Source organism: Podarcis pityusensis (genome assembly GCF_964106645.2).
Source record: "Podarcis pityusensis genome assembly, chromosome: 5".
NCBI classification, from domain to species: Eukaryota; Metazoa; Chordata; class Lepidosauria; order Squamata; family Lacertidae; genus Podarcis; species Podarcis pityusensis.
In genome coordinates this window covers 63283695-63308413 of record NC_138032.1, presented here as the reverse complement: position 1 = coordinate 63308413, position 24719 = coordinate 63283695, and the positions used below count along the sequence as shown (strand labels likewise).

At 43.4% G+C, this 24719-nt stretch overlaps 1 protein-coding gene across 13 annotated transcripts in view; it reads right to left on the bottom strand.

The window, feature by feature from the left end:
- Nucleotides 1–12717, bottom strand: part of EXOC6 (exocyst complex component 6) — a gene marked incomplete at its 3' end in the record, with an annotated part of 99865 nt that extends 87148 nt beyond the window's left edge. For 7 of the 13 annotated variants that reach the window (XM_081006776.1, XM_081006774.1, XM_081006775.1 and 4 more), the window contains exon 1: nt 9082–9238. In XM_081006776.1, the coding sequence (XP_080862902.1) occupies nt 9082–9164 (83 nt within the window). In that variant the 5' untranslated portion in view covers nt 9165–9238. Of the gene's footprint in view, nt 1–9081; nt 9239–12434 lie in introns of those variants that run through there. The other 6 variants (XM_081006778.1, XM_081006780.1, XM_081006785.1 and 3 more) reach the window with 4 other exon arrangements.
- Between the last annotated feature and the right edge of the window lie 12002 nt (nt 12718–24719).

Sequence of the window (24719 nt, the reverse complement as noted above, 5' to 3'; positions counted from 1 at the left end):
CTTACAGCAATCACTTTTTGTGGCTTATCTTACACTGCCATTTCTTTACCAGCTTCCTACATGAAAGCAAGCTTCCATGATATCATCGTTCAGGCATTAAGAGCAATATTACTTCCTAGCACGCTTCTGCAAAATGGACATTTTCCATTAGCATCCAGCAAGTAATACAGCAAGAAGAAAAAGGTGGATCTTAGGCCATTTAGCCTGCCCAACTCTCTTTTGGCACAAGCCAGAAAACAAAAAGACCAAGCTTTGAGAAAGGATGTATAGCAGGAACAGAGCTGTGTCAGGAACAGAGCAGTCAGTGTGCCTATTTGAGTCCTGCAGAATGGCCACTGCCTGGTACCCATTAGCGGCCCAGATTTCTACTTGTTTCATTTTAAAGCAAGCAATGGGATTTCAGAGCATCTTCTCCACCTGCCGCATGAGTGGGTTGGCCCCTGCAAGGAAGAGACACAGACCCCATTCCCACCTCAAGTCCTCTGACACACACAGAGGACTTGTTATCTATGTTTGGGAGCAGTCAAAAGCAGGAAGAGACTATCGCTAACTACCCCAAAGGACAAGAAGAAAACAGTCCTTCTCCTTCCATGAGTCCTTTGGATTCCACAGAAGAAGAGAAACGCTTTTGTGCCATGCTTTGGAGCATCTGAAAGTGGCCAATGAGACATTTGCTGTCTTAATTGTTTCATGAAATGAGAGGTTGACTAACCTAGCTCAACCCTAGTGCTAGAGGGGAAAGGACCCATTGAAGGTGATAGGTAGGTGGCTTCGCCAACAATGAACATGAGGATGCTTGGAGAGCAAGGGGAAAGAGTTTATTTTCCATGTATTCAAGGACATCACCTATGCCACGTTTGCACATTACAATACTCATCCAGATCCAGGGTCAGCTGCTATCTAAATGTACATTCAGATGGAAAGAGGAACACAGGAGGAGTCTGGGGTAAAAGACTAAACTGGTTTGGTGCAATGAAGAAGCATTTACTAGGATGCATGGAAAGTCAGAAAGATTGGAGCATTTGTTCACTATTTCACAATGCATAATAAAAATCTATCGAGTTTAATTTTATCAGGTCTCTTTGATCTTTTTAAAAAGGATAATCAACATTTCATACTATTTGTTGGCAACTCCACATTTCTCTGATGAAGTCTTTATAGCAAAAAATAAAAACATTCCTACAACATACATGGAAAACACATAAAATATTATATGATTGTATAGGCATGATTATGCGCATCACACCATGGCAAAAGCAAGTTTGCCCTAAGTATACAACCAACAAAAGAAATATAGCCAAACATGACTTGCTTCCAAGTTAGTGTACACCCACCATAGAAAATCTTCACATTTACTCTTTACACTTTTAGACATGCACTTAAACAATGTTAGTTACACAGACCTAAAAAAACAAGTTATAAAGCATCCTTTACTGTAGTCACTTGTTAACTAAATGAAAGTACTGTATGGATGAACTGGCAGGGGCAAAACTGAACCTTGTGCTCTTTCTGCTGGCAAAGAAAAACTAAATTACTTAGTTAACATTTTGGTGACCAAATCTTAAAATCAACATTTATAACTGTGGGAATCAACTAACATCATCTCAGATCAAGATTTGGCCACAACTATTGAAACTATAGCAAAATAAAAAGCTTTTAAAGCACAGCACACAGCATGTTTAGACAGGACTTTCCCTAGCTGTTTGTGTGGAGTATATCAGCCATGCACTTGAACTTGCTATACTTGATCTCTAAAACTATTAATTTCAGCTTAAGAGCTAGAGGACAGATTAGACTCTAGATACAACAGCTTTTAAGACTTACTAACAGCAACCCACTGACTTCAAAGAGGCACCTGTAAAATTACGATTGTATACAATGTATTATCAGACCAAAACATTGAAGGCAGTGAACTTATTCTACATGATTTTCCCAAATACTAGTTACTTTCTAGACCTAGCCAAGTGTTAAACACACCAGCCATGTCACACTATGTAGCCCTAACAAAAAACTGTGCTTGCTGACTAGTCCCACCTCCTGACATCTGTGCATACAGTACAAACGTATGCAGCTCAGATGTTGATCTTGCCCATAACACCATCAGGTAATTCAAGATTAGAGGGGTGTGTGTTATTGTACCAGTTTAGCAATGAGATTTATATCCCCTCCATCTCCCATGGTCATTGTAACCCGCTGGAGTTCTAGCTTCAAATGTTGGGTTGCAATTCTGTGCACAGTTATGCCTTTGTCACTTATTAAAAGGAAATTTACATACATAAGAGACTGCAAAACCTTAAGAGCTGAAATAACAGAGTTTGACAGAACTTGAATATTCTGTGGAGGTCAGCAAGCTAAAGAAACCAAGAGACTGACAATACCCAAACCAGAGTACTTCTTAAAGGAAGTAAAGATGACCTTATCATGTACACATTTGTCCAAAGCAGAACCTAATCATATGCAGTTGGGCGAGAGTTCCATTGCACAGGGAGACATTTTTCCTCTTACTCTAGCACTGACAGAGGAAGCGATGGTAAATACACACTGCAGGGTTATTTATAGGCAATTGGGCTACTAGAACTAGACAGCTATACCTCGCTTGTCTGGTAGATGCCTCACTTACCTTGCCAAGGACAGTTTTAGCCATTCTATTACTCCAGGCAGAAAGGCAAACAACAGAATCTTGTGGCCCCTTAAGGACTAGCAGATTCACTGTGGCATAGGCTTTCACAGACCACACAGTCCGCTAAGTTTGTGCCGTAATTTGGCTCAGTGGTACTCAGCTAAAATTGATGTTCACTGATTTCAATAGGTCGACTCTGTAAAAATCTTAGTTGAATGCCACCTTTTGTCTTTTAAGTTGCCCCAGGACTCCTGGTAGCTTGTGCTACCCTTCTGGAAATGGTTACAACAGAAAAGGAAATCCCTTACAAAAGAGATTTTCCTTCTACAGCAAGCAAGAGGCATTGGAAAAATGTTCTTTATTTGAGTTCACAAAGCAGTGAAAGTCAACCCTAGCTGGTTTTAATATAAAAGGGTAGGGAGGAAGAAAGCCAAAGGCTCTGTAACAATATTGCTCAGCTTAATAATCTTTGAAATAAAGGAATATTTACAGAGCTTCAGCAAAAATCCTCCTCCCCCGGTATTGCGAAGACCACCATTCAAGCAATATGATAGGACTTAATAAAAACTACAATTATTATTTTTAATTTCTTGCTGTTCCATTCTTAAGTTACTGGGTTATTATCAACGCCATGAGTCCAAAAAGGTTATGTTTCCATTCTAGAGATAACCTGAAAAGAAGAAAGGCTCCAATACCTTTCCTGTTTTGTATCTCTCACAAACAGCACGTTTATTTGAAAGTATATCCAAATGTATTCAATGTGATTTCCCCCAATACAAGTGTTTGTGTGTGGTTGTTCCTTCAGTTCTAAGCAATTGCTGAGAGAAGGAAGAACAAACAGGTAAATCATCTCCAGCTATTGACTGCTGAATCCTCTGCCAGTTCTATTACCAGCTTCTTATATTAGGTTATCTTAAGCCGTGGAATTAGAAATTACACCCTTTCCCACTGCACATCTAAAGTTAATGTTTCTCCTATCAGCTCACTCCGAAACCTTTATTATTTCTGATGGTTGTCTCAGTTTCACTGAAGAAAGCAAAATGCAATGCTGAAATCTAAAGTGACTCCAGAGCTTAGCGTGGCTTAAATCCATCCAAAGAAGAGTCAAAGGAAAACATTGGCCCTGCACATATTTGATTCTATATGGTGCTGTGCCAATTCTGAGCAAAGCAGACATAAAACGGGCATAGGGAAAGCCTCAGAGGACACAATCAGCAAAGAGGCTACTGTGAAGCATATAGTAGCGAATGGTATACTGGGTGCTGTTAAGTGATGAAACCACCAGGAAAGAATCATAACAACATCCCTAGTGCCTGTTAGAACTGCTTGGTCTCCCTGAAAAACAAGCTTCATGCAATCTCACTTTCTGGACCATTGTTTCTTGGGGCCCGAGGTAATGACTGTCCTTATACCATCCTTCTCAAGTTCACTGAACATCCAAACATCAACAAAAGCAATGTGTACGCAGGTGCCTTAAGCACACACATGACTTTCTTTGAAGTTCTGTTGTGAAACTGAGAATTACAGAGCATTAAGTGAGGCATCGCCACATAATTTGAATGCAGTATTGTTGCAAGAATGTACTGGTGTTTTTGACCTAGAAAACATGGGCCCATTGTCTTATGCTTCCATCTTTCACTAATAACCTAGAGTCAATGAAGCCCAGGTATCAAATACAGTTTTTTAGTGTGGAAAATGTCTTCAATAACTGTAACCTGAATTTAATTTAATTTAATTCACACAGCAGTAGCAAATATACAACTCTGCATGATTTCTTTTTTTTTTTTTTTTTTTTTAAGGATATTGGGGAGTTTTAGACTATGATATAAGAAAGAAAAAATAACTTTCAGAAAAAAAATAACTGGGAGTGGTTAGTGTGTCAAAATAGGACCTGGGAGACCAGAGTTCAAACTACCACTCATACATGAAGTTCAGTGGGCCAGTTGGAACATCTCAGCGTAACCTACCTCGCAGGGTTGTTGTGGTGATTAAATGAGGCAGAGGAGACAGCAGCGTAGCAACCCCTGCCAGCACCTGGGGTGGACCAAAGGTGTTGATCTTTTTCCACATAGCTAGCATTTTTGAAGGATGAACAATGGCTCTGCCCCCCTGCAGCTCTCCTGCTGCCAGGCAGCCCCCCCCCCCCCCGATGCCCAGTAGCCACTGTGCCACCCCCCGCCCCTGCCTAGCTGCGCCACTGGGCAGAGAACCATGTACAGTGGTACCTCGGGTTAAGAACTTAATTTGTTCTGGAGGTCCGTTCTTAACCTGAAACTGTTCTTAACCTGAAGCACCACTTTAGCTAATGGGGCCTCCCGCTGCTGCCGCACCGCCACTGCGCAATTTCTGTTCTCATCCTGAAGCAAAGTTCTTAACCTGAGGTACTTTTTCTGGGTTAGTGGAGTCTGTAACCTGAAGCGTCTGTAACCTGGAGCATCTGTAACCTGAGGTACCACTGTACTGCACTTTGAGCTCCTTGGGGGAAAGGTGAAGCATAAGTGCAACAAATAACATAAAAGGTATTCCAGCAGAGAAGTACGGGAGACAACAGTATCAGATGCTTACTAGACATAAATTGGGGCAGGGGTGGAATGAAGGCCCTGAAATAGGCTCTCCAAAGAATTTAACCATTATCCAAGCTCCTGAAAGCTAAAGTTAGTTCCCCATCTCAGATCATCTTGTGTTAGACCCCTGCCTTATTTCACTATACTGTATAAAGTTGGTGAGTAGTAAATTGAAAACATGGATATACGCGGGTGGCAAAGTAATTTTCACTTGTTCAACTTCTTCCCAAAGCTACAGTTTAAAAATGTATCAGTATCTAGTTTTGCAAAGTCACTACTGTACATACTATGTCATTCTACCTGCAGACTTGCAATGCACTTTAGTGAAGAAGACTGTGTTTCAGTCTCTGCAAGCAACTTCTTATGACACAAGGTATACCGACTGTATTAGAAAACCAGGTCCTTATGTCTAAATGATATATCTGCTAAAGGCTGTTTGTACTAAAAAAAAAAAAAAGTGTGTGAGAGTGTGGGGGGGGGAGGAGAGGGAGAGAGAGAGAGAGTATACACACATGCACACACAAACCTTGTTCACAGTAAATATTTAGCCTAAGTTCCAATACACTTTTTGCCCTATAATGCAGAAAGTGCCTTAAATACTTTTCATACTGCAGTAGCGCATATATATATAACCTTATTAAATACTGGTGGGAAGCAACAGGTTCAGCTTTGATAAATATCTATCTATTTCAAAAGTTTTAAGAGGGTTTCTACAAGCCTAGTTAAAACAGCCATAACACTGATAGGAACAAAATATATGTTTTAAATGCAACATAAGTTGTTCAACATATCCAGTGCTAGTAGCATAGTTGGTTGTAGCAAGATGTAACCCATTACTGTTTCAAATGCATTGTTACAATGGTTATATAATAAATTGTTGCACACACAAATCTGAAGTCGTAAACTTTACCAGGCAAAGAGTGGATTTCCTATCATATTGTGCAAGAATCTCTTCCACAGAAAATTTGCCTACACAGCTGACTTATGCACAGCATTTCCAGTGGTTCATAATTCTACAAGAGGCAAATAAGCAGTGTGCACAACATGAAACTCCTCTGGGCATATAGAACATTTGTTTCTCTTTTGTATGCGAGAATGGGAAACCTAGATAGATAGGTATAGATAAATAGATAGATGATAGATAGATATAGATCAGGCATAGGCAAACTCCAGCCCTCCAGATGTTTGGGACTACAATTCCCATCATCCCTAACCATTGGTCCTGTTAGCTAGAGATGATGGGAATTGTAGTCCCAAACATCTGGAGGGCCTATGCCTGAGATAGCTAGATGATAGATAGATAGATAGATAGATAGATAGATAGATAGATAGATATGGCCAACAACTCAACAGACACTTTGCCTGTAGAAAACCTAATGAAAGAAATGGGTTTCTTTCAAACCTTGTGCAGCTGGTGTCCCTGCATCAATCCCTCCTACTGTAACGGGGAACTGAACGAATTGCTTTTGGGAGACTTGTCTACTCATAATGAAAATAAAAGTTTCATGAAGGCAAGTATTGATTTGTTTTTCAGCTTTAAGGAACTTCAGTTCTGGCGACAGAATGAGTGTGCTCACTTTTGTAATGGGCTTCCAACCTCAGTGGAGCTTGACAGCTTGTTTAAGATTTTGACTGGATTCAGTATGCCAGAGCAGAAGAGAAAGAGCATAGAGCCTGCATGTAGCACAAATAGAGTACGGAAGCAGAGTTTTTGGAGAGGATCTTGCTGGCAATCTAGCCCCTTGCTGGATGCAGGAAATTCAGAGTTAGAGCACACACACACACACACACACACACACACACACCAGCTGGCTGTCTAACCTCTACTTGAAGACCTCCAGCAAGAGAGATACCTCTGCTCCCAAGTAATTGGTCCCAGTGCCAAATTTCTCCATTAAAAGTTTATCCTACTGTTCAACCAAAATCAAACGTCTTTTAACTTAATCCATTAGTTCTGGTCCTGTCCTCTGGGGAGCAGAGAGCAACTATTTGCCCTCTTTTCTGCAATGGTCCTTAGTTAAATGAGGAGTCCTATCATGTAAACCCCCCCCCCCATCCTCTTCTCCAGCCTAACCATACCCAGTTCCTTCAACCTTTGCTAACAGGGAAAGCAAGCCCTATCTCTGAACATCACCCCACTTTTTCCTCATCCTTACACTCTTTCATTATTTCCCGATTTAATATTTCTTTTGTGAATTCAACAAGCAAGCACTGAGAAATGGGGCACAGCATCTTCTACCTGAACACAATATTAGAATCGAACATATCCTCAGTCTAGACCAGCCTTTCTCAACCTTGGGCTCCTGCGTGTTGTTGGACGACAACTCCCATCATCCCTTGCTAGCAGGACCAGTGGTCAGGGATGATGAAAGTTGTAGTCCAACAACAAGGTTGAGAATGACTGGTCTAGACAGATGACATAATGAAACATCAGAACCACTATGCGATGAAACATCTACCACCAAAATATATTCTAGCTTCATGCTGTAGAACTGTCCCATGGCACAAGAGAGGTGTGTTGCAAGCAAGATGAAAGGGGGAGGAAAATCACTAAGACCTAAAGTTATTCTAGCCACCAGAGAGCCACCTTTATCTTTGCGGAGATATGCCCACTGGATGGTGCAGCAATAAGTAATTAGTAAAGATTTGCCCCAGTTCTTTGGCACAGGTTGCAACTATAAAGCATGTAATTAGGATCAGGACATTGTAGTGAGAAACAATAAGAGCAGCCTCGTTTCCACATAAGATTAGTGAACACAACACTTTCAAAGGAAGCCGATTTACAAGTCCAGTGACTACATAAATAGCAAGACACACCCACTGGCTTTCACAGGTCCAAAAAAAATACAAAATACAAACTGTTCCTCCAACCACAATGGGTAATATGAAATCCAACTCTTGTGTTCCTTCCAATATATTTCACAACTATTTCACACAAGATGAGGCAAGAACCAGAGTCTATCAGATGTAAGCTTTGCAAGTGCCAAGGAAAACAAAAAAACAAAAATGGCAGAAGAGAGCTACAAAAAAATTAAAAACAAACGTATTAGAGTATCTTCATGATAGCTACAGGGATACTCTAATTAAGCAAAACAAATACAGTGCCAGAAAAGGTCAGGCCAATATCAGTTGCAGAGGAACTTCAGTAATAAAACTAAAAGGTGGGGGCATTTGTCAGGACAAATGGATAACTACCGAACCCATTTCACCCTAGCATTTCACCTAACAGAATTTTCCAAAAAGGTGTCTCCCCTCTTCATTTGATAGGTCATTGGTCTCCAAACACAGGCAATTAGTACAAATTCAGAACTCAGGAAACCCAAATGCAGCTTCTCTAGAGGAGTGCATTTTCTCTCTCATTTCAAGGAGCACAGAACTGAATTTCTCAGACTATTGATTAACCCGATATGCCTGTCTTGGGAGGCCAGGTGAGCTGTCAGATAATGAGGAAGGAGGAGGAGGAAGGCAGACCTCTCCCCTTCCCCTTCTTTTCGGTTTAAAGAAGAGCCTGCAAAGGGCAGAGGTGAAGTGTCAGGCTGAAGTAGGTACAATAGACAAGATACACGAGAGAGAAAGACGACAGAGGAACGGGGGAGGGGGCACCAGCAAGACAGACCACCGCCCCAAGACGTTGGGAAGGGCAAGAAACTCCACAGTGGGGAAGACTTAAAAAGCTCGGAGGAATCTCCCTTCCCGAGACTTGGTAGGAAAGGGGGCACCTCTCCCGAGAGCCTGCTCCCCGCAGCCAATGTGCGCGTGTGCCTGGGGAGGAGCTGTCATTGCTCTGGCTCCTGCTGTGGCAACCAGAGAGAGATGGGGGGGAGCGCGCGCGGGGGGGGGAGCCTGGCACGTGCAGCCCCTGCGCCTGGCCGGGCAGAGCCTCCCCCGCCCCCTCACCTCAAGGTGGGTCCCACACAGGCCGTCTCGGTGCTCTCAATCTCCTGCAGGATCCGCTCATGCTCCGGCAGGCTCTCCGCCATCTTGGATGGGAGGGAAGCGAGCGGAGGCGCGCAGAGGGAAAGGGCGAGAGCGAGGAAAGCGAGGCAGCCCGCGGGGGAGGGAGGGAGGCTCGAAGGGGCGGGGCGAGCCGCTGCGCAGAGGAAGCGAGCCAATCAGCGAGCCGGAAGGAGCCGTCGACCTTCGGAGGTGCCCGCCTCCTGCAGAACTCCCTCGGGCGCGCGGTGGCCCGGACTGGGGCGCGGGGCGCTCCTGCTGTGGCAGCCGGGGAGCTGGGGCAAGGAGCCTTCCCTCGCTGCGGGTCGGGGAGGCGCTGGAAGGCGCGGGGTTGCTGAGCACCAAGGAGCTCCTAATTTGGAGTCAGTGGCACAAAGTTCAAGGGGACGTCCTTCCCCGCCCAGAAAGCCTGTTTCCAGCCAATGGGCTGGGGGCCTAACTCTGCGCATATCGCTAGGCTGTGCCCAGCTCCGCGCCTATTAATTCCCTTTCTCCAACCTGTCCCTGCAGCCCGATCCTGTGCGTGCGTATTTGGAAGCAAGGGTGCTAACTTGAATAAAATATAAGGGGCAGGTGAGCCCCTTCCTGCACAATCGATCACATAACGTGGTGCACGTACACCATCTAAATGGCAATGTGCATTAACTTGGGTGGGCGATCCCGTCAAATATTTTATTAGAGGGGGCGAAGCGACTTCGGCCCCCAGGAGTTGGCTCCTTTGCTTGGAAGTAAGTCTTGCTCGCGCTTACTTGGAGGTATTCGGCAAGAAGCCTGCTTACATGGAATTGCTGAGTCCAACGGGACTTACCCAGCCTGACAGCCCAGTCCTAGGCAGAGGTCGGCGCACCAAACCCCAACCGGGGAGGGAGGAGGGGCATCACACACTTAGATGCTCCTACCTCTGTATAGGACTGCTCTGCGCGTCTAAAACGACTTGGAGGCGCTTCCAGACGACCTGTTCGTTGAGCATTCGTCCTGATTGGTCTGCAGAGATATTAGACGGACGATGTTGGCTGTTGAATGAGCGTTCCCTCTTGTTTGTTTACGGGGAGGTAGTTCGCGTCGCTTTCCTTATCGCAAACGTTTGATCTTTGGAAGCAGGTTTGTGGCAGAAAAGCTCCCACTCCTCCACAACCTGGATTTGTCGGTATGTGGGCTGAATCCCACCTGAAAATATCGGCAGTCTGGAAACGCCCTCAGATGGTCGCTGAGGTTCTGTCTTTAGAAGAGGTGGGTGGGAAGGGTGTCTAGTTATCCTACACTAAAGCGGTACTCTGCACACTCTCAATGGGTCTCTCCTTTTTATAACAACACCTTCACATATCCCAGAGTAGAACACTAACAGCGCAAACACTTTCTTGATAAATACTTATTTGCATTTATCACTTTGAGCCACTGTATCTGGAAATGGGTTGGTAAATACCTCATAGGTGTAAGAAGGAGAGAGGGTAAGGCAGTACAAGCTCTTTGAACTGAAAAAGGCAGGGACCAAAATAAAAATATATATGTTAAATTACTTTGGTTTCTCATAAAGCTAGGCCCAGTTGACGTCCTCCTATGCTTACTTGCAGTTCAACCTGAAACACTATTCAGATGAGGAAAGGGCAACAGGAAGAAACAGGTCAAGTGGATAGAGGGATGTTAAAGGGTAAAGGGACCCCTGACCGTTAGGTCGAGTCGCGGATGACTCTGGGGTTGTGGCGCTCACCTCGCTTTATTGGCCAAGGGAGCCGGCGTACAGCTTCTGGGTCATGTGGCTAGCATGACTAAGCCGCTTCTGGCGAACCAGAGCAGCGCACAGAAACGCCGTTTACCTTCTCGCCAGAGTAGTACCTATTTATCTACTTGCACTTTGATGTGCTTTCAACTGCTAGGTTGGCAGGAGCAGGAACCGGGCAACGGGAGCTCACCCCATCACAGGGATTCAAACCGCCGACCTTCTGATTGGCAAGCCCTAGGCTCTGTGGTTTAACCCACAACGCCACCTGCATCCCTCCAGAGGGATGTTAGGGTTGCCATATTTTGAAGAACAACAACAACAAAAAAGACACATTTGCCAGTGCCTGGGGCAGGAGGGGAGGGGGAGCGGGTGCAATCTACAGTGTCCCTTCAAAATATACCAAAACAACATAAAAAGTAGCCTGCTCCCACACCCCCGGACAGTTCGGCAAATTCAAGAATTCCACCCAGACAGAAAATTTACCCCTTAAAAAGAGGACATGTCCTAGAAAAAGAGGACATATGGCAATCCAAGAAACATCCTCCTATCCTCACAGAACCAGGAGGGGAAGGAGGCAGTGTTGCTACTATGGTTCTTCCATAATTTTTCAACAACGTTCTACCTTGACTGAAATACAAATAGATATTAAAAAATTGCTTTTCCACTCTATTTACATCGGGTGAAGAACATATGAAACAGGGGGGAAGTTAAATTTGCTAAGACTGTGACATGAAAATAAAAATATCCTGGGTGATGTGCAATGTTTGTCCACTGCTTTCAATGGGTCTACTCTGAGTATGACTTACGGTAGTTGGCTCTCTCTCATAGTTTTTCTAGCAGAATCATCTTTGTAAACTGATCCTTGTGGCAGCAGAGCCATGCTATTTTTAAAAAAACCCTCTGTCGGATACTAAAAATAAACTTGAATATGATACCTTGTAATCAAATATATAATATGGCCATGGAAACGCAAATGTATTTTCTTTCTTTTTTATTTGCTAATTGCTGTATTTTAGCCTATAGTAAGTTAATGTGCTACTATGAATGTCAACCCTTTCGGTAATTCACTCTGCACTAGCTGCACAAATACTTTTTATTCATCAAAGCTATATCTGCATGGGTATGAAATGTAATCCACTCCCTGGGGGTTGGACGGGGGGAGGGGGACAAACACCTATTTTTCAAATATAACATTTTCTTAGACTCCGAAAGCAGGGGAAATAAAGAGTATACATTCACAGAAACCAAACCAATACCATCAGCAAATCATGTGCCCCAATGCAAAGCTGCTTCCAGCACAGAAATCCAAATAACACCACTAAACAGAAAAACTGAGTCTTAGGAAGAATCTCGCCTTAACTAAATACTTTTCATGGAAACAACACATTTCATTAAAATCAAGGAATGTGCTTCAGTTTCAGAGGTGTCCATTTTTACTGGTTGTTTCAGGAACAGCTAAACCTCTACTGAGGTCGGAAGGAATGATAGGATAGCTCTTATAACCAAACATAAATAAATAAAACCACCCCCCACAGGACAGAATAAAGTGCATTCTTCGCGATATGATGCTACTTACCCTAAAGTGATTCCTAGAGGCAGCTCCAAGTACTTGATCTCGCCAAGAACAGTTTCATATACGTTATCTTTGTTTTCTTCTGCATAAAATCCTGCTGCGTTTGGGCTGGTATTTATAGCCATGTCAAATATTGAACTGTTTCAGTGTTAAGGGAGGACCTTCTCCTCTCTTACTATTACCGCTGAAATGAAAAATGGTCAGCAATGAGAAAGTTAGGGGTGAGAAAACAAACCCTGGATTGACTCTGGCAGTCCTGAAGATGTTCTGCCCGCAAGTGCTGTCACAGCTGTCGTTTCCCTGCCAGCGCTGGTAACCTTTTGCTTATGACTCCAGTCTCGGTCTTCTCCTTGAAGCCAGGTCTACTTAATACATACCCATTTTGATGTAACAGGCAGTATATTGGCTAAAACACTGCATGTGCAAAATATTTTTATACATCCATAAAGTACAATAACAACATCGTAAAGTATACAGTTTTGGGGGGTTTTCCCTCCCCCCCACTTTACTTTCCCTTCTACACAGGTTCTGTTTCTCTTTCTTTCTTTCTTTCTTTCTCTCTTTCTCTCTTTCTCTCTTTCTCTCTTTTACAGTGTTACTTCAGGTTAAGAACTTAATTCGTTCTGGAGGTCTGTTCTTAACCTGAAACTGTTCTTAACCTGAGGTACCACTTTAGCTAATGGGGCCTCCTGCTGCTGCCACGCGATTTCTGTTCTCATCCTGAAGCAAAGTTCTTAACCCGAGGTCCTATTTCTGGGTTAGCAGAGTCTGTAACCTGAAGCATCTGTAACCTGAAGCGTATGTAACCTGAAACGTATGTAACCCGAGGTACCACTGTATTTATGTCTCACCACGTTTAGTGCACATATAATTATGTACTTTTTGAACTTTCAATAAAGATATTTTTTAATTTAAAATAACACATCCATAAAATAGAAATATACCCCTAGGATAAGGCAAAGCAGAGGGTGCTTTAAAATCAATGACATTTTTAGCTTCTACATCAAGCTCAGTCTGACCACTACTGCCACCCATCCAAAGGCATACAGTCATATTTTCCATGCTTGGCTTTTTCCTGTTGCCTTAATAAAAGTCTGCACAAGTTAAGGAAGCAGATTACAATGAGGGAAATACTGCAACATGTACCAAGATCAATATGCGCTGTTCTGGGAACTTTTCATAGTGATCTCAGAGATGCATCTTGGCAACTATTATGCTAAAAACCAGAGGGGCTGCAACAAAATGTTGCAGCAGGGAGTGCTTATTTTCAGAATTCCAACCACTCCATTCTATTCTCGGTAGTGGTGCCCTTCCTGTGGAACACCCTCCCTTCAGATGTCAAGGAGATAAAGAACTATACAACTTTTAGAAGACACGTGAAGTCAGCCCTGTATCAGGAAGTTTTTAATGTTTGATGATTTATATATTCTGTTAGCTTCTCAGAGTGTCTGGGGAAACCCAGCCAGATGGGCAGGGTATTATTATTATTATTATTATTATTATTATTATTATTATTCCCCTTCCCATTCAGTTTTCTGTGTCTCTCCCCCCCCCCTCCCCATGCCAGTCAGATTACATGGCCATTAAAAAACATGGTCAGATCTCACTGGGCTGGTTTGGGGGGGGGTCCCCTTTGGGTAAATTTGCAGTCAAACACAACTATGCATGATTGCTAGTTAGTGCATAAAGGGGTTAAGGACCCCAGAACTGTACTTCCAAGACTCTCCTCCAGTGAAGGAGGAAGTGAAGCCTTGTCTTCCTGTTCTTCTCTCTCTCTCTCTCTCTCTCTCTCTCTCTCTCTGCCTCATGTAACCAATGAGGACAGACACGCTTAAGCTAGCTCTGAACTTAGAGCATGTGTCTGGAGATATCTTTGCTGTATTTTCTAACCAAGAGTATTTTGCCTGTATTATTCTTGCTGCTGCATGGAACAATGCATTACTGAGACCTTGAATCTGTAAGTAATGCATTTTAAAGTTACTTAACAGTGTGGGGTCTGCTCATTGCAAGAGGGATAGAAAGAGAGGTCAGCTGCTGTGTGCAGATGTACGGGATAAAAACGGTTTAGCAATCTATATTCCTAACACTATACTGCTGCTTAACTTTTGTGAGTTTAATCTCTGCTACTGGGGCTCTCTCCTTGCAGGAGAGTGTGCAAAGCCCCATGTTTATTAGTTCTCCACATACGTGGGTCACAGGGATTCATTTTTATTCCCCAACACCCTTTGAGGATTTTAAAAATAAAAAACAAGTACTTCTTCAAACCTTGGGATCCCATCCACCCTACTGATGCCTCTCTCTTGTGTGTGGGTAGTTCTATTTGGGCTGCCTGAGCAATGGCATTCAGGCTGAATATTAAAAAAAAAAAAAAACCCAAAAAACAGATGGAGCTATATGGAATTTAGAGTTTTTATTGCTTAAATGGATCTCAGAAAAATAAAACCCCAAATCCCATTATCATCCATGATGTTTTGCTATAAGCAAAACATTATTATTATTTTGGCTTATTATTTGCCATTCACCCCAAAGTCTCAGGGCAAGTTACTACAATTAAAAAACAACAACATGCTTGTTTGAGGCATAGCTTCCCGTCCTGCAGACTCCAAGAAACACCCTGACTTCTAATGATTATTTCAAACGACAGGCAACAGTGAGAGACCTATTTAACAAATTTAACAAAATAAGCATGCCCCGTCTGCACTATACATCTATGCCACTTTAAACAGCCATGTCTTCCCCCTAGGAAACCTGTGAATTATAGTTTATTAAAGCTGCTGAGAGTTGTTGAGAGACCTTTATTCCTCTCCCAGAGCCACAATAACCAGAATGGTTTTCCTGGGGAACTGTAGGAGCTATATACATTGTGACAATGAAGAGGCCTCTGTCTACTCTCCCTGTGGGTTTAAGGTTGCTCCTTTCAGAATGATGCATACTTCAGTAAGTTATCTTAGCCACATATGCTTGAATTCAGCTGTATGTGCACATCACAGACAACAAGGTGTTTTAACAAATGTAAGGGGGAAATAACCAGAGGAACTACTGGTTTTGTGCAGAGAGAATGACCTCTTAAATCATTAACTGAAGACAGCATGCTTGTGGCTGATCCCGCCAGCCACTGGATGTCACACAAACACAGATGAAAGGATCGCTTGACAGCAACCGTTGCCATCTGGAGACTGAACATGAACATGCAAAAGATTAGGTATTAACTTCCAGCTTATTGGAGACACCTCTTGAAGTTCAATGATTATAAAATTATTAACCATAACAAAATAATGGCTTACTAAGGGCATGATTCAGTCGTTGCAAACAAGAGTGAGAAACACAGGTAAGTAGTTCTGCTTTGACCCAAGGCCAGTCACTGCCTCCAAAGAAAGAGGTTTAATGGGGTGGGAGAGCTCGGGGGGGGTTCAAAGGATTAGTCAGGTTCAAGTTCACCCCCCCATGGAGCATGCAGTTGTGGAACCCCTGAGGACTCTGTCTGACTCCATCTCAGTCTCCTGCAAGCCTCTGGTACAGGGATGGAGAACCTGTGGACTACAAATGTGTTTCTGGACTACAAGTCCCATCATCCCTGACTATTGGCCATGCTTGCCAGGGCTGATGGGAGGGCATCTGACTTCAAATTCCTTCTCATCCATAATGCACATTGGACAATCAGGCCCAGACAGAGGGGGGGCCATATGGGCCACTTGGCCCGGGCCTCCAATTCCAAAGGGGGCCTCTGTCAGCATTTTCACAATCACAGGGGATGCACTGGGGCGAACGTGGAGGCGTAAAGGTGGCAGTGGTGGTGGGTGGATTTCCTGGGGCCATGGCTGGCAGCGCAAGAGAAAAGCTTCCCTGGCGTCCGGGGTGGGGCCTGCGATTGACTGCGCAGAGGAGCACAGAATGGGCGCCGGGTGGGTGGAGGCAACGGGGGGGGCACATTATCTACCTGGCCTGGGCCTCTGCCTGGCTCTGCAAGGCCCTGTGAACAAATTTTGGCTAGTTTCACACACATTTTATTGGCCCAACCTATCACACAGGGTGGCTTTAAATATAAATGGGAGTAGCTTTCATCTACACTAACCTGACCTTCTAACAGGAAGGTTGAACTAGAAATGTCAGAAAGCAGTTGTGAGCCCTGTGTGTTAACCTGTAGTGTCCAAAGTGGTTTTCTCAGCTGCTTTGATCTGGCAGAAATGATGGTGCCCATAAACAGATTATCATATTTTCCACTTGGTTCCTGGCTCCCTGCCTTATTTAATGCATGATTGCAAACCCAAATCGTTAAAACAGTGGTGATCATTTTGTTCCTGGATCATTTGTGTGAATGAACAGTTTTGCAGCTGTGAAGACGTTGTTTTTCATTAATCTAGGATAACGGTGACAGACAAGCAAGCCCCCCAATGGTCCAGTTACCAGACATGAGGCAAAATATGCGCATAGGATGGAGCAGGTGACAAAAGTTGAAACTGCATGCCAAAATGGCACAAAACCTACCCACACAAAGGAAAACTGTTGCTTGTATAGCCTGGCAAAGGGCTGGTGATGGATGTTCTCTTCTCTATACTCTCTGGGGAAGTAAAGAAGCACAACCTTTCTAACGTGAACATTGTTTACTGTAGATATTACCCATAGTAAATTTTAGTGTGGATTTTTCGTGGGGTATGTGGCCAGGGTAAAAATGACGAGGGGGCTTGGCCTGTGATACCACAAGGATTAACAGATTTATTATTATTTATCTACAGCATTTATATCACACCCTTTAGCCAAAAAGTGACTTACAAAAATCAATTTCAATACGAAGCGTGGATAGCTCAGTTGGTAAGAGCGTAGTGCTGATAACGCCAAGGTTGCATGTTCGATCCCCAAAAAGGGATAGCTGCATATTCCTGCATTGCAGAGGGCTGGACTAGAGTTTCATCAGGGTCCCTGATTCTATGTCTAGGTTTAATTCCTGCCATCAGTTTCACAATCTAAAAAGACATATCACAAGAGGAAAAAGGAATGGGAAGGAGGAGGGGAAAGCAAGCTCAAGCACATTTTCTGAAGTTTACAATTCTTAATGTTACAGCTTATGTCAGTCATGGTTCTGAACCTCCTCCAACCCTACAGATCGTTTTGGGGGTTACGTTCAGAAGAGGGGGCTCTCCAGGTAGTTTCACCACCCTCAGAAGTCAGGAGGGCAGAGTGGCAGCCTCTAAGCCGTGGAATGCCCTCTCCCAGAGGTGTCTCTGTCACCTTCATTATGTTTTGGAATCAGATGCCCAAAACACACCCCTTTACCCTGGCTCTTGACACCTGAGAGATACATATTTTAGCACCTATCCTGTGGTCTTGTCTTGTAATTTGTTTTGAACTGATTTTCATATTGAATTTTTAAAGTGCTGTACCCAGACTTTATGGTGAAGGCCAGGTAAGAAAATATAATAATAATAATAATAATAATAATAATAATAATAATAATAATTCCCTTGATAAAGAGCACTGCACTGAAGCACTGCTTCCTCCATATGAGATGCAGGAGTGGAGCTGGTGACCACATCCAGGGCAGGAGGACCAGGCAGCTCCTGCCACTCACTTCTTCCCTCAGGCAGCTCAATTAGTATCCTCACAGGAAGGGGTTTGTTGGAACTGACTTCCTCCCTCACCGATAGCAAGTGGCAGTTCCATAATCCCAGTCCACAATCCTATACCCACTTACTTGGCAATAAGTCCAAAGGAACTCTATGAGATGGATGTCCGGGTGGACACATATAGGATTGTGCAGATATTGTTGTATATGTTTTTGTGGACTAGGTGCCTCTTCACCAGATGTTGGTGGATAAGAGGGGAATTGTAAACAGTGCAGGGAAGGCCAATGAAACAGCAACCCCACAATTAACACTCCTTCATACCTGTGAGGGGTGTGCTTGTGTTTGTTTGTTTGTTTGTTTGTTTGTGAGCATGTGTCTGCCACCATCTAACTCTTCCTGCATTAAATGAAGGGACTTTTTAGTACAAAAAGGATTGGGCCATAAGAAATCTCACAGTCCTTAAGGTGCCAGAAGACAGCCGTTGTTTTTGTTTTTGCTATAATAGTTCTGTTTGGTAATAGTCCTGAAAACATCTGTGAGAGATGTGTATTAGATCCTATAGGAAATGGGTCAGTGCAAATGCACTGTTAGCATGTGATTCCTCCCCTAGTTAATAGTATGTTTATTGCTACCACAACTTCTGAGTAATATAATGAGGGCTGGTGTATTACAGTAAAGTGGCAGCTTTATTCATTTAAAACCCGTTTTTATTGCCTTTTCGGACAGAACCCTTTCACACAAACCCCTCCTCAGCCAGGATGCTCACTAGGTGAACTTCAGCCAGTCACTTTCTCTAGGGCCAACCTACCTCACATGGTTGTTGTGAAGATAGCTGGAGAGAACCATGTTCACTGCCTTGATCTCCTTGATGGAAAGACTGGATATAAATACAATGAATAGATATAATTATATAGTCATTATTGGCTATAATTTGCAAGGTAGTAATCAGCGACTTGTTTGTTTTTTTAAGTGGCTGTGTGTACCTCTAATGCACTAATTGTGAAGTGCTATTGCTTTTTTAAATGTAAATAGCAGCAAAGTTTTACATTCACATTGAACTGCACATCTGCTTCAAGAGCTATGCTGCACAAAGTCTATGCTCCCTGTTAGGAAAGAAAGACAACAACAGTAGCCTGGCTTTCACACTCAGAGAGACCCTGCCTCCCTACCCTACACATTATAGAGTTAGCCCAAGACATTCAGCAAATGGCTGCCTGCTCCCCACTGCATTCAAGGTCCCCACCCCACCCCCAAAATTGATTCTTTCCCCATTTGTCTTCCTGGAAAAGCTTCATTTAGCAGCTCTGGTGGGCGTCTACATCTGGAACTGCCATTGTATAATGAGCAAATACGTTTTCTGCGGCCTTTTTTTGGAAGTAGCATCCCGTATGGTGCCAGCCATATGGAACAATTTAAAAGGTCCTCTGCATATAATCTGCCATAATCTGCCACTCAAACAGGCAATGATGATCTCAAAGGGGGCAGATAAGGAGGTGGGAGAGATGGGTGTCGAAGTGATTGTGTTGCTCATTATCTATTAACATCCTGCATTAGCAGCTCTTCATTATTCAATTGGTGAGGCACTAAAGGAGATTTTCAGAAGAAGAAGAGTCAACACTGAATAAAATATATTTTAGCCTCTGCATTGTTCGGTTCTCACACATCACCTCAGAGAGGCTTTCTGAAGGAAAAACAAATCCAGATGCTTACCAGATGCCAGGGTAGCTAGGGACCATTTAATGTATCACACAGGGCAACACTCTAGACAGGGAGTTGCAATCAGAGCTGCCTCCCTGACTGAGTCCCTGATGTGATATTCGTGTTTGCAAACATATGTTTGTCACATGCATGTGTTACGTTTTAGGTGAAGTGGACCTAAGCCATGGGGATCTTGAGACTCCAGATATTGCTGGACTTCAGCAATATCAGCCCCAGCCAGCACATTAGGGTTGATGGAAGGAGTAGGCTAGCAATATTTGGAGGGTCACAGATTCCCCACTCCTGCCCTATGATAAGGCCAACCTGGAAGAAGGTTTGTATTTAGGTAGCCACTATTTAGGCAGTCATACTGAAGCAACACTAAGAAGTGAATGCATCTGCTAATCATTCTAAGAATTCCTCCTGAGTGAGGAGGCATTGGGGAGCTTATTGTCCTGCCAAACAAAATGCATGACAACGTGAAGCTCAAATGATTTTTCAAAAGCACTCCATCTACAGGTCAGGTTTTAGTTCCTCTTTATTACACACCACATAGCATGCTTCCGGCTTGCTTCATGCATGATAATGAAGTAACCATGGAACTATAGTCATGCAAAATAAACATTGTTGTGGGAAATAAATGGGCTGTGTTGCTACACACAAGAATGCCAAAACATTGAGCAACGCCAATCACTTAAATGTCAGTTTAATGAGGGCATGACCAGATTGTGTGTTCCTCCTTCAAATTAATTTATAGCTTGGTGTAGGATGCTAAATTGACTCAGACTCAAGGTTTTACTGTGAAAAGGAATCTTATTAATGAATGCAAGCATAAATATTTTCTCCAACGTTTCAAAGCACCTATTCCCCCCATTGTTATATTTATTATTTGCAGACAGAAACAGTTTTTGAAAACAAAAGTAGCTGCAAGTAATTCCCCATGTTTTAAAAAAAATTATTGTGCACTTTGCCAGACTCAAAGGAAACTAAAATGGTACTGAAGGAAAAATAGGGACATATTGAAACTTCCACATATTCCACAGAAATAGCAGGGCTTCTCCTGTAAATATCTTCCCGAGAGAGAGAGAGAGAATGTTTACGGAAAGTGAACATCACATTTGAAAATATGTCTACAACAGTTCAGTGAATTGTGTAAATTGGTGTCTCAGCTTATTTTTTATTTTTTTTAAAAAAACCCTAACTAAATCTTGAATTCAAAATGTTGGAATGGCAAACAGATAACTGAAGTATGTGCCCATATTTTAACACACCTGTTAACTTTCTGCAAATGCATTTATTTAGTTCAGGTTTAGGGCTCTTGTCTGAGTGTCTGAGTCAAAAGCACAATACAAGCATCTATGTTCAGTGCAGGACGTTGGTGCCCAAGTCCATGGTCAGTTCTCAGCAGAATGAGCAGCAGGGCCCCCTGCGCAACAGGGCTATGTTACCATATTTTGAGAAGTGCTTCAAATAATCCACATTGCCATCTAAAGAGTTTGGGGTGGAGAATGAGACCATTAACTACAACATCTAAGACTGCAGGCCCAAGCCCACTTGCCTGGGAATAAGCCCTATTGAATTCAATATGAATTACTTAGAATCATCAAATTGTAGAGTTGGAAGGGACCCTGAGGACCATCTAGTCCACCCCTGCAATGCAGGGATATTCAGGTGTCCCATACGGGGATCAAACTTCTTAACAGACATGGTTAGGATTGCACTGTAAAACTGCCTAACGGAAGCAGTAGCTATATTTTCATTATCCTTGATCAGGGATTGCCAATGTGATACCTGCAGACACATGCCCCCCCCCCCCAAAGACCTTCCCTGTTGCTATAGGGTTTATGTTGTAGTCAATATAATATGCTAAAGTATCTGCTTGGTAATGGAGTGTGAATACTGCCTGAAACAGTTTGTCCTGTTTGGCAATGTGCCATAGGCCCAAAATGTGCAGCACTGTGTAAGTTTAACAATTTGCTGTTGTCAAATTGCTTTTTACGTAGAATCATAGAATTGTAGAGTTGGAAGGGACCCTGAGGATCACCTAGTCCAATGCCCTGCAGTGCAGGGATATGCAGCTGTCCCGTACGAGAAACAAACCTGCAACCTTGGAATTATCAGCACCACGCTCTAACCAACTGAGCTATGTTCTGCGGGAGAAGGGCAGGATACAGAATTGTTTGACAGTGTAAATTCAGCTGTCTATACCCCAAGAATCTGCAAGCATTTGAGTGAAATGTCCATATTCTGACCAACTAACAGCTTTGTGTAAGCCTACTCATTCACCAACAGAAGCCAGTTCTGTATGAAGTACCTCCCTGAGCTTATTCAAGGTAATATACATCTGATGCCCATCCCCTAATGGAAGAAATGGAGCGGATCATTTTTCCTGATTCCTCCTCAGCAAAATGTCTCCAAAATCGCTTCTGGAAGCTCCCCCAACCCTCCAAAACACATCAGGAAGGGCAGCTCTGAAGGCTGCAGAGGAAGACAGCAAAATAAAAATAACCCAACCACATTTCTTCCCTTAGTGGATGCCTCCGCTGGAGGAACAAAGCAAGCAGCACCAAGTGGATTCCACCTTCTGTGTTTCTGGGTCTCCAGATATCGAATGATTCCTTTTCAAAGCAGGTACTGAGGTTATATAGCACTTTAAACACTCAGCTGTGTCCTCGGTGTTTGGAGGAGATTAAGTTCAGAGTTCATTGTGCTGTCTGTCATTTTCAAGATTAGATAATTTAGCTAGGCTCCTACTGGCAGTGTAAAAGTCTCCGTATTTATTGACTGTCTGGAATTATTATCAAAGTTTCTAAACCCCATCAACACCTTGTAAACAAAAATCCCATTATTTTAGTGGGCCCGATAAGATTTTACACGGAGTTTACATTTGTGTTGCTGTTGCTGTTGAAGATGTTAGAATAAGCTGAGGTCAGTATGATGAATGGCTGCAGATTTCATTAGCAGCTATGGATGCTTTCACACATGAGGCTTAAACTATTTATTTATTTATTGCTTTAATTAGTTTATACAGTGTGAGACACACCTTACATTGCTTAGAGCAGCACTTCCCACATGGCAGTTGAATTAACTGATTCATTGAAGCCTGAGTACAGGACATTTTTCATCCCAACGGCCAGCTCTACTATTGGGCAGAGTGAGGTGGCTGCCCCAGACAGCAGATACTAGAGGGAATTGTGAGTTGCTGAAGCTGTGTATGCAATGGGACCTGCCCTGCGCCACCTAGGCCAGCCTGCTGCCCTCAAGTGCACTGTAGGATGCTGTTTCATCACACGTGTTGAAGTAAGATTCAACTGCCCGTCTGGTTGGCTTTTGTACAAAATGGGAGGGTGCACCATCTTTCATTTGCTTCAGGCAGCAAAGTGCCTTGGATCAACCCTGGGACAAGTATATGCTCTGCATACAGATGATCCCTCATTCAGTCCCTGCCACCTCTAGCTACAACGACCATACAGCAGGGCAAGACCATGTGCTTGTACAGTGGTACCTCAGGTTACAGGTACCAGACTTCAGGTTACAGACGCTTCAGGTTACAGACTCTGCTAACCCAGGAATAGTACCTCGGGTTAAGAACTTTACTTCAGGATGAGAACAGAAATCGTGTGGCGGCAGTGCAGCAGCAGTGGGAGGCCCCATTAGCTAAAGTGGTACCTCAGGCTAAGAACAGTTTCGGGTTAAGAATGGACCTCCAGAACGAATTAAGTTCTTAACCTGAGGTACCACTGTACTAGGTGTGCTTGGATCATTTAATTTATTCCAATATAGGGATGCAGCAGAATTTACTTCCTGATGATGATGATGATGATGATTATGATGATGGTGTCTGTACCCAAATTATGGCTGTGGAATGGCCTTCTAATCAAGAGGCAACTGAGGCAGATACTATATTCCATGCAGAGTGAGTAATAGCTATGTCTAAACACGCTGACAGGACATGGCATGGTGCTCTCTAGATGTTATTGTGTCACATCTCCCATCATCCCTCATCATTGGCTATGCTGACTGGGGCTGATGGGAGTGAGAGTCCAACAAGATTAGAGTCCAGTGTGGTGTGGTGTTTACAGTGCTGGACGAAGACCTGGAAGACCAGGGGTCAAATCCCCAATTATTCAAAAAGCTCACTGAGTGACCTTAGGCCAGTCACAGCCTAACCTGTCTCACAGGGTTGTACAGGTAAAGGTAAAGGGACCCCTGACCGTTACGTCATCATGAACAACTCTGGGGTTGCGGCGCTCATCTCACTTTATTGGCCGAGGGAGCCGACGTACAGCTTCCGGGTCAAGTGGCCAGCATGACTAAGCCACTTCTGGCGAACCAGAGCAGCGCACGGAAACGCCATTTACCTTCCCGCCAGAGCAGTACCTATTTATCTACTTGCACTTTGACGTGCTTTCGAACTGCTAGGTTGGCAGGAGCAGGGACCGAGCAACGGGAGCTCACCCCGTCACAGGGATTCGAACCGCTGACCTTCTGATCGGCAAGTCCTAGGCTCTGTGGTTTAACCCACAGCGCCACCCGCATCCCATGTCACAGGGTTGTAGTGAGGATAAAATGTGTAGCAGGTACCATGTACGCCACCTTGAGCTCCTTGGAGGAAATGTGGAATAGGTACGTAATAATAAACATACATACATACATACATACATACATCTGGAGAGCACCAGCTGGTCACCCCTGCTTGAAAATAAAACCTTTTAGGGTGTGAGATTTAAATGTGCCTCCAATTTTTATTAGGAAAAAATGTGGCTTAGATCCAAAGGTGTCTTTCTTTTGCTCTGACTCTGAATTTATGATTTGCAAGTAAAATTAATTTAAATACTGTAAATCAAGTTATTTCAAGCTGAAAGGACTTGAGAACTAAGTTGTCAGTGGATTACGTTAGTTTGTGACTATGAACGAAAACCCACACACACTCACAGAAATCTATTGATAAAGGAAACTTTTAAAAAAATAAGAAATAAAGATCACTTCCAGGAAACACAGTCACTATAGGAGATAAAATGTTCCTTTT